Source organism: Physcomitrium patens, chromosome 8, assembly GCF_059467195.1.
Source record: "Physcomitrium patens ecotype Gransden chromosome 8, ASM5946719v1, whole genome shotgun sequence".
Taxonomy (NCBI): Eukaryota; Viridiplantae; Streptophyta; class Bryopsida; order Funariales; family Funariaceae; genus Physcomitrium; species Physcomitrium patens.
In genome coordinates, this window is record NC_143417.1 from 14,137,330 (window position 1) to 14,148,220 (window position 10,891).

Below are 10,891 nucleotides of genomic sequence, written 5' to 3' on the forward strand. Positions count from 1 at the left end.
CTTAACTTTGAGCGCCTATAACTTCTTCATAAAAACCCCAAATGACACAAAACTTGCACCAAAACCTTAACCAAAAACCTAAACCTTCTGATCCTAGCCTTCAAAGTTCGAATGGGCTCGAGGAACTCATCCTAATCCCTAATATGGCTTCGGGCAGCCTCCTCAAAGCCCATTGGTCATGATTTTTGACCAATAGGAATGGAGATTTTTATTTTTCATCTCCATCCATCTATATTGGTGCCCTAATTCCTCCCTTTGCTACCAAAATCCTTCTTCAATTCTTTTTCTTATAAGATTTACATAATGTATGCTCTAAATACCAAATAAAAGAACTAAAATAAGTTTTCAAATGTCACCAATGTCTAACAAAGGTGACTCTAAATATTTAGAAGTTACTATCAACCAAAACCAATCTTAAAAGCCACTATCAAAAAGAAATTAAAGTTATACAAATTCTATAGTAATCTTTCTAAACAACCTCTTTTCAAAGTAATAATCAAATTATATCCTACAACCAACTAAAATCTAATAACATGGCTCTCACCATGTTACTTAATAAATTATATATTAAGTACATAATTACATTATTTTCATATAGTAGCCGAACCATAACACGACATCGTCCATGTGAGGAGGAGGAGGAAATATTGAGAGACCAATATCCATACCTCACAGCGATTGGAACACTTTTGTATTTAGCTACATCTACTAGACTAGATATTATATTTGCAGTTAGTGTTCTTACAAGACATAGTGCACGTCCAACACTATGATATTGGAATGCCATCAAACATTTATTACGTTATTTAAAAGGTACTGAAGACCTGGGATTATACTACACACAATCCGCAGATCCAAAATTCGTTGAATATTATGATGCAGGATATAAATCTCATATTGCAACAACTAAATCTCAAACAAGATATGTATTCTTAAGACATGGCGCTGCAATATCATGGAAATTAGTGAAACAAATAATAACTGCAACTTCATCCAACCATGCAAAAATTATTGCCTTACATGAAGCATCTTGAGAATGTATTTGGTTGCAATCAATTGATAAATTCATTCAAACAACCGGTGGATTTTCATATGATGATTCTCCAACTATCTTGCATGAAGATAATAGTGCTTGTATTGCATAGATGCAAGTTGGTTTCATTAAAGGTGACAGGACAAAGCATATTGATCCAAAGTATTTTAGCTATACTTATGACTTGATTACTGATCAAGCACTTGTAATTAAGAAAATTGAATCTACAAATAACCTTGCTGATCTCTTTACCAAAGTTCTCCCATTAAGCAACCATCCTCGACTTACTTATGGCATTGGTATGCGGCAACTTGCTCTTCTTCAATAAGAAAGTTAATGAGCTCTTTAAATAATTAAAGAAAATGATGTTATATTCTTTTTCTTTCATCTATGGTTTTGTCCTTAAATAAAATAAGATTTTCGTAGATAAGGTTTTAATGAAGCAACAATTGTTGATCTTGCAAGATCACAGAAAAGTATAGATCATAATTCTACACAAATTTTATATGATGTAAATATTATGATGAGCGAGGAGGAGTGTTGAGATCATTAAATGTAGCCGACGCTCTCCATAATATTTATTGTAGACTAAAGTAAATACTGTAGCTACAATATTTGGAATCTAGTGGAAAAGTACTGTTTATCCTCTTCTCTTTTCTCTTCTTGTATACAAGACACAACCAAATCAATAGATTTTTGGGTGTGAAGCTCTCTCTCTTTAAAAACCCTCATGTGTGTAAGACTTACTACTACTCTTATGTGTGTGTATGACTTACTATTACTCTTGTCTTTCTAAACATTCTCAACATGATGAACACACCATTGTTTCACAATTCAATCTTTTTCCTATCCATTGATTGTTTTAGAATGAGAATTGATTGTTGTAGCAGTTTTTTTTCACTTCCAATTAATATCCAATTAGTTACATTTATTTTTTCCTTTCATATACAAAGTCTACTTTTGAAATGGAAAGCTTGATAATCATTCATCTCAATACCATCCCGAGATGGATGAAAGCGATCTGTACGTCAAACAAGCTGGACAAGAACGGAGACCACGGATGAAAAGAATGAGGATGACGGACAGAAGCCACGAAGGACGAACGAAGGTGTGGTGGACGTTTTACGTCGACGAAAACCGAACGAAGACGAGACGGACGAACAGAATGGAAGGGATCTTTGTTAGGGGGTGTTGCGTGCATTGGTTGGGGTTCATGGAAGCCCTAATTTTATCGAGAGAGGGAATTCACGGGCACAATCCCTTTGCAGAGGGCACCATCGCCATAGCCACACCCATGTCCTCCATCTCGTATTCGTGTCCGCTACCCGCGTTTCTTGCACCCCCTGCATGTGCTGCTCTCAGTCCTCCGGATTGCGTCTTGTTCTGCGTTGTTTGCTTGCTGGAGAAGTGTGCAAGGCTTGTTCTAGTGGGATTCGGGCTGGGCCTTGGGCGTGATTGAGAGTACCGACATTGGGTTGAAGGTAAACCGTCTTTGAATGGATTGGATTAGAGGCCAAAGGGAAGTGGAATCTTTGTGATATCAAGGAAAATTTTCGGATTCTCCGAGGACTTCAGGTACTTGTACTTCCATTCTTGACTCGGATTTACCTGTTGTTGAATTTTACGGGAGAGTGAGTGAGAAAGAGGGAGATTTGTAATGGTTTCTTCATGCCAGATGAGATGCTGGAAGTGGGGTTGCTTATGTACTCATAGGTTTGTGATGTAAGCAGCGGAATTAAGCTTATAGAGTAACAGTTCTTTTGCAACATAATTTTCAATTCTTTTATCAATAGTTGTGTATGAGTGGAAAATGTGTTTGTGATATTGGATGAATTTTGTAAGTGCCTGGAAAGTCTCTGTTGTAGATTATTGTGTACTAAAGGAATTGCGTCGTACTCTTGGCTGTTTAATTGCATGTGACCATGTTGTTTTCATTAAAAAACAATGTAAGCACAAGTGTAATAAATCGATTATCAAAGCTTAATCGATGTACTGTCTTGCGTGTGCTCGCGATTGATTATTAAATTGGAGTGTAAACCCCCTCCTGTGAAGTTAAGGTGGTACCTCTGTTTGTTTGTTTGCTTTTTTTAAAATTATTTTATATTGCAACCCTAAATGCGTTGTGGTTTTAGGTTTTCAGTCAATGATGAGAAAGATGCAGTTATGAACTTATGTGAGGCTCGTTAACGGTGTGCTGATTCGAGTGGTGTATACATGTTAGTCTGCATCGTACAAGACCCTGTCTTTCGATGGCGAGCATGATGGAAACAGACAATGTAGCGACAACAAATGGAGCAGCAGCACCAGCTATAGCAGCCGCTCCCCCTTCACAGACTTCACGTACTAATGACCGACTTGCTGAGTCCCTCAAGCTGGAGCACCAGCTCGTCAAGGTATGTGGGGCTTTGGTAATTTTATTTTCTGTATGAAATTTGCTATGCTTTCTGCAATCCAGTCGTATACGCAATGTGCATGCTTCTCGTTTATTGGACTCAATTTCAGTGTCTGCAAGGAGATGTTTTTCAATTGCCACTCGGTGGATCTCGTGTGATAATAGTGTCCTGGAATGAAGTTGCAATGTATGGGTGTAGTTGCATCATTTCCAGAGTGTTACGTATTCGTACTGTGGAAAATTTCGTGTTATCTGTAGTTCTGTTTTGGGCTCTCGTCTATGCTTGAATTTCTAGAGAATGTGATGTTTAGGTTTCTTATATGTTAAGGAGTCTTTTCTGTATATTCTGCAGGTCCCATTTGAGCATTTGAAGAAAGCCATGCGGTTGAGCACACGTTTTGTGGAAAAGGAGGTGAATGCTGTGTATGCTGGTGTGGCTGACGCCATTGACAAAGATATGTCTAAAGAGGAAGCCGTACAGCGTCTCACAACTTTAGTTTCTCGCTTGCAAGGCCTTAAACGCAAGGTATAGTTGTCGACATTTATGTGAGATATGTGTGCATAGGTCAGTGCTTTCTCTTATTGCTTGAGTTTCACTTTTTTCCTGGATTTGAAGATCCTGATGGCTGTGTTGATGGCTACGGGTTCTCATTTTTGAATTACACCTGCAAATTCATGTTGATATCAGGTGTATTGTTTACATGACTCTGAAGGTTGTACCATGGATATTGAGTCGTGAGTTTATCAAGTTTATTGGCGTATGTATGCTTGCACAAGGAAGTTTGTTCTATCGGAAATAAAACATTCTAATATGTTTCTGCATAGGTCATGCATTGGCCGACGTTTACTTGAAGCGGAATGACAGTTTTTGGTTATCTGCGTCATTGTGTAGTCATACTTGTCGATTAATTCTGCAGTAGGATGATTCTACCCTTGCCTTGTTTGGCCAGACGTTCACACCACTTCTTTGAAGTTGTTGTGAAATGGTACACCTGTGAATGTGCTGTTCGGAGATGTATTTATGTGTTTTATTGCGGAGGTTTGAATCGGGTTGCAGTTGGACGAGAGCAACAAAGGTGAGCAAGTGCAAGTGCAAAGGTGTCGTGCTAGGATAGACCATTTAAGCATGCTTCAGGGTGAAAATGGGAAAGAGAATGAGCTCCAGTGGAATAACACTCGCGTGCAGCGTATCCTGGTTGACTACATGTTACGTAACTCTTACTATGACACAGCCTTTCGGTTGGCAGAGATGAAAAATATTCAGGTTTGTCGTAATTATTGGGCTTCGTTCTCTTAAAATTCACTCTCGAAGTAATGATTTTTCAATAGTCTTTTATGTAATGTTTATTATGTATTGCCTCTTTTCTTTTCTTTTATTATCTTTGCGAGATGACTAAAATCTGCTTAGAGTCTCTTCAAATTGCGCTCGAGTTGTTTGAATTGACTTGATGTATCTAGGTCCGGTAAAATAGTTGGTTGTGGATATTGTGGACGATTGCAGGAACTTGTGGATATTGACATCTTTTTGGAGGCCCGAAAGGTTATTGAGGCTTTGCGGAATCGAGACTGTACTGAGGCACTTACTTGGTGCTCTGAAAACAAGTCCAAGCTCAAGAAATCCAAGGTCGTCCAATTTACTGCCATCGTTTCTTGCGGATTTGTCAAGCCTATCATTTCTTGAGTGTCAAGATTTTATAATCCGCTATTTTTCCATGGAATTATCAATTGCTCGAGGAGGTCGTTCAGCAAACCCTGTTTCACTGGTAATTATTTACGAATATGGTATGTGCAGAGTAAGTTTGAGTTCAAGCTTAGGTTGCAAGAGTTTATTGAATTGGTGCGGGCTGAGAGGATGATGGATGCTATCATGTATTCTCGCAAGCACCTTGCTGTATGGGGTTCCACCAACATGAAGGAACTACAACAGGCCATGGCCACATTAGCCTTCAAGAGCAACACCGATTGTGCTGCCTATAAGGTGCTCTTTTTCCAGCGTCGTAAAGATTTAGCTAATTTCGACTTCCTACATATATTTTTTTTTACGTATTTTAGAATTTGATTTGTTGGTGTACATTTTCAACTTAACGACCTTGGAGCAGGTTTTAGTTTTGGTTAAGAAAGCTGAATGTGTTCTGCTTCATGTCAGTCTCAATCAAGTGCCTAAAACCAAGCAGCATAGTGTTGTAGATGCTAAATCTATTTTGTCTTATTATGCATTTTCTGCCACTTGCATAGGTAGATTAAATTCCCTGAAATTCCTGGTTTTTGATAAGTTTTAGATGTTTGCTTCCTGGTATTCACATTATAGTTTTGTGTCTTTGCAGATATTATTTGATACACAGCAATGGGATAACTTGACTCAAGAGTTTAAGCAGGAGTTTTACAAGTTGTATGGCATGACTCATGAACCTCTGCTCAATATTCATCTCCAGGCTGGGCTTTCTGCTCTCAAGACTCCGTATTTTACCTCAACCATATCTCAATTGGTTCTTTTCATGGTTTTTTTAAAAGAGTTGCTCAGACTTCTGGGTGGAATTCAGGAGTTTGTGAGTTGTCTAGCTATATGTTAAGTTCCTCAATATCAAGATTTTCTCCATTTGCTGTTCACTGGATGCTTTTCTTATGTCCTCCGAGGTGCACACTTTGCAGCTTAATATCGAAAGTAAAATGCCCACATCTTAAATGTGTATGTGGTTTCAGATTTTGTTACGAGGAAGGATGCACCAAGGAGGATCCTTTGTCTCAAGAAATTATTCGTAAACTTGCGGATCCATTGCCGTTTGCTAAGCACATTCATAGCAAGCTAGTGTGCTACATTACCAAGGAGCCCATGAACGACAATAACCCACCTTTAGTACTGCCTAATGGCTACGTGTACAGCACAAAGGTTTGTTTGGGAGTATTTTGTTTCTTCATCAAGTTGATCCGTCGAATCATTTTGATTATTCCACACCTAGTGTTACTCATGTGACACCAGTTATTATCTACGTTCCTCAAACTACCTGTCGACCTTTCTCTTCCAGAAGACATTAGCCGCTCGGTCTCTAGCTAAGTGGATCGGATTTTGTTTGCAGGCAATGGAACAAATGGCAATGAGGAACCAAGGCAAGATCGTGTGCCCAAGAACTGGAGCTGTTTATAATTTTTCAGAACTTGCTAAAGCTTACATTTCATGATGCTTCAAATATCAAGCGACTGCTTGCACACTTATCCTCCAATCCTCGATCATTTGATTCAGAATGTGATGTATGGTATTGTATATTACCTTGAAGAGGTACACTGCAAGCTTTTTGGTATCTGATCTGGGTATCGAATTGGTTGTGTTAATTGGCTAGCTATCATCATCCACAAATTGTTAGCCCATTATTATCATTCAAGTCATGTAGCATAATATTGTCCAAGTGATTCTTGAAGTTCTGCATAGTTCATGATTACTTTTCAGCAGGGCAGAAATTAAATGCGAATCAAAGTGACTAAAGTCTGAAGACTGTCAGCATCAAGATTTGCCTGGTACAATTCAATGCTACTGTTTCAGTTTTTGTAAATATCCAGCTTAAGCAGATGTCATCACCTTGATGGGACATTTGTTTTTTTCTTCAAATCATGGTTTGCAATGAAATAAACTTTCATTGTACCAACAAGGTTAATGTGAAGCAGATCAAATTTTCTATTTATTGTTCTGAAGTTGATCATTTGCTTTCTGCAATAATTGCTCTTGATGTATCATTCTTATCAATGGATCAAACGTTTTGGATATGTGCCAGTTGTGCTTGGTTTGGCTCCATGTCAATAATCAAAGTAGAGATAATCTCAGCAAGGTGTTTTTTTATGCTTTTGGTTATTTTCGAATGGACGCAAATGCCATTGGTCAAGGTGTAGGTATGACCCATGTTGGAATATTTGGGTGCTTTTTTGGAATGACATGGACTGCATGTGCAGAGTTGGGTGGACCTTGCCCAGTGACGAAGTCAACAGATATATGCCTAGTATTCTCGATGTAGACAATCATTCTCTCACATTGGTAGTGGATAAGGCTACAAATGTACCTGGTGAAGATCTCTATTCTCTACTTAACCCACCACCACAATTAGAGGGATCCCTGTCGTTGCTATTTCTTATTTCAAAATAAAATTGGGATGATTGGCTTTATTCCATTGATTTCTGGAAGAATCTTATTTGTCATTCACCATGATTTCATGGGTCACAAACTGCCTACGGGTTTCTCATTCAGATGATTACAACTGCAGATTCTGAGAGGATGTCATTTGTCAGTCTGTTCATCCTTGAAACCATGTAAACAAATTAATCTGGAAACTTGACATTCTTTAGTGGTTGGAAGACTTATCACTCAACATCACAGCAATCAGTTATCCTCTGTTGATTTAATTGTACAGAATTCAATGTTCCTTGATTTTGCATGTGCCAAGTCACTTGTTCACACACATGATTTGATAATGTAAAGTGTCTTACCTGCTCAGTCTATTCATTAAAACTCAAAGATTTGATAAAGATGAATGAATAGCAGGTCTGTTCAAATGTGCATAATGGAAATTGTTTTTTTAGCAAAGTATATGTATGTGTGTGTGTAAATAAATAAATAAATACCTATATACATATATATATATATATATATATATATAGTTTTTTTGTTGCTAGTACAAATTTAACAAACTACTTTTAATATGTCAACTCTCTAAGATAAGAAATAGGGGAAAAGTTAGTGATTACACATACTTGATGTACACTTCTAGTTTTCCTGTTGTGGATTGACATACATAGCAATGAATTGATGTCAGATATAGGAAGGTAAAAGTATGGATGTTTATTTACTAAGTTCAGTTAATTTTTATAGTTTTAAAAAATAAGTATATAAAATATGCTAATTAGTTACCTGATCATTTTAAAAAAAACAGAAACTTATTTTTAATTTTTAATTTTTTACAATCAATGTACTTTTAGTAAAAAGACTTCCATAAAACCTCTAAAGAATTAATTATTTTGTTTCATGTTAAATCTCTTTATATATATAAGTTGTCTCTCTTTTAAATAGCTTAGACTAATTTCTTGAGCGTTGTTGTTGGAATTGTATTCTACATGAGGGTTGTTTTGGACTATCCTTAGTGGGCTTTTCCAGCTTTGGAATCTTCAGATGTAAAGAGGCTTTTTCTGTGCTTTGGAGATCTCGTGTTCTCTGAATTTCGTTTATTGTGGCTATGGAGATAAATTATGTGGTGCACTAAAATTTAATGAAAATGGAAGGACTACTCTACAGCACTTTCTTGATGCAACTTTGTTTATTTTTTAATATTGGTATTCTATCAGTTGGTTTTTAAATTTCTACTTATTTATACGTTTAGTCACAATCTCTTTTTTCATCAAGATTTCTGTGAGACGGTTAAGCAACAATTGCCAATTTGAAGTTTTATTTTACTTTCTGAAATGGTATATGTGGATATCATTTAAAGTTCAGTTTGATAGCCAAAAAAACTAAAAGATTCCCGAAATTAGTCAAGTAGCAATAAATTTGGCTTTCAAAGCTTGAGTTAGAACCTTATTTGACGAAGAATGGGAATACAAAAATTTACTGTTAAAATTGAGTGATATAAACCTGTGCAAAGGTTTGATTATTTCATATGATTTATTATTTATTATTTATTACATGTATGCAGCTTCTTTATTCTCCCTGATTATTTTAAAGTTTCAAATAATTATTTGTGAGATCTGACGAATTCAAATACCTGCTTACTGCGAAGTTTTGCAGAGGCGAGCTTTCTGATATTATAAAACACTGTTGTTGAGGGTAATTGTTGTGAGGACGACGTGGCCGTGGGCCTGGTCTGGTCGATGAAAAGTCAAAATGTTCTAGTAGAGGTACAAACACAGCGCCCATTTGAAAAACCATCTTGCGATGTCTTCGATGCTAGACTCCGCGAGTCCACAGTGTGCAAACCACGGCAAAAGTTAGCCCAGACACGTGGGTGACAGACCAAACAGTGGATGACTGCCGATAAGTCTGATTTCATTGTGTCTATTCGGAGCACTAGGTGTAACGAACGCAAGCTTCAACGTTGCCACATCGCGTTGCTTTATCTCAATTCACTTCCCCGCTGGATGTGGACCAGACATGGTAGTTTCTCATAGAGGTAGCGCAAACTACAATCAATCCAACATCAACACTTCTCGACGACAACCTTCTCCTCGCTGCTTCTAATCCTGTCACTAGCAGTGAAGAAACTAATCCAAAGCCTTTGCTCGACATCCATTTCTCCCACCCCACTCTTCGTTTTTCAACAACGAAAGTGCACAGGCCTTCAAAGGTCTGGAAGTCGATCGAACCAGGGTTTGATCTCCCAGCGGTAACTAAACAAAGCCTTGCGAAGAAACTCAGTGCAGGTCATGTGGGAATCAGACTAGTCTATCAGCCATAAATGTTGTGGTGGAGTTGGAGCACAGCTGCAGGACAACGTTGGACGCGGCGACTGTGCAAGCTCAAGTGACCTATGTCGGCAAAGTTCACGTTCTCGGCTTGACCAACATCGTAATCCACGCAGCTTAGATCCCTCGACACCTTCGACTAAGCACACGAGTAAAGCTGTTCAGATCAGTGTTGGTTGATTCACCTCTCGCTGGTGTTGCAAATGGTTTCTCCGACGGTGCAGACACAAAGAGAACTAGAGTTTGTATTGCAATTGTCTCACCCTTCATGTTGGCTTCAGAAACCTCTAGAATGTGGACTTATACTGTTGAGAGCCGAAGTGTGTTGAGAATGTTGCTGATAATGTTGGTTTTCATTCTTTCATGCGAAATGTTTCAGTTTAAGTGAAGGTTTGGAATGGATATGTGAAACTAAAGAGCTCGATAAAACAGATAAATGAAAACATCTATTTCTAGATTAAAGCCAGTTTATGCTAATTCTTGAACCTAGAAGCATTTCTCAGGTTGTGTTATTGTGATATTCAACCGTGACCGACTCATTTGTGAATCTGGGACGGTCATGCTCTTGGTTGATAAAATTGTGAGAAAGAGAGCGAGAGAGAGAGAGAGAGAGAGTTCTGAATCGATTGAGAAGCTATTCAATAATCGTTATTCTGTAGCATCTTTGATAAGAAACTATAATTGAGATTACGTGAATTCAAAAGCAATGTTTTGCATAAAAATATTTTCTTGTTTAAATCTGTAATAGTTTTTGATTGTTAAAAACTAGAATAAATAGAATTCAATAGAATAAATAAAATTAAATATTTTCAAACACCTTGTAGTTTTGAAAGTAATTTTGATTATCAATGTAATAATCATAATAAAATTTTAAATTTTAAAGTAGTTTTATCACTTCAAGGTTGTAACTGTATGTGGGAATATATATATATATATATATATACAAATACATACATACATAAAAACTAAAATAATTGTACTAATGATGTAGTAAAAAAATCATGAAATATATATATATATATATATATATA

At 37.1% G+C, this 10,891-nt stretch overlaps 1 protein-coding gene across 2 annotated transcripts; it reads left to right on the plus strand.

Moving 5' to 3' along the window:
• Window positions 1-2,245: 2,245 nt before the first annotated feature.
• On the plus strand, window positions 2,246-7,095 carry LOC112286015 (protein MAEA homolog). Of its 2 annotated transcripts, XM_024527504.3 has the most exons (9): window positions 2,246-2,608; window positions 3,255-3,426; window positions 3,778-3,951; window positions 4,483-4,689; window positions 4,927-5,049; window positions 5,218-5,403; window positions 5,750-5,883; window positions 6,126-6,312; window positions 6,500-7,095. In XM_024527504.3, the coding sequence occupies exons 2-9, from the start codon at window positions 3,283-3,285 to the stop codon at window positions 6,599-6,601; spliced, it is 1,257 nt and encodes a 418-aa protein (XP_024383272.1). In that variant the 5' UTR covers window positions 2,246-2,608; window positions 3,255-3,282; the 3' UTR covers window positions 6,602-7,095. The 2 variants fall into 2 exon arrangements, with proteins under 2 accessions (XP_024383272.1, XP_024383273.1); XM_024527505.3 differs by lacking the exon at window positions 2,246-2,608 and having other exon boundaries at window positions 3,231-3,426.
• The last annotated feature ends 3,796 nt before the right edge of the window (window positions 7,096-10,891 follow it).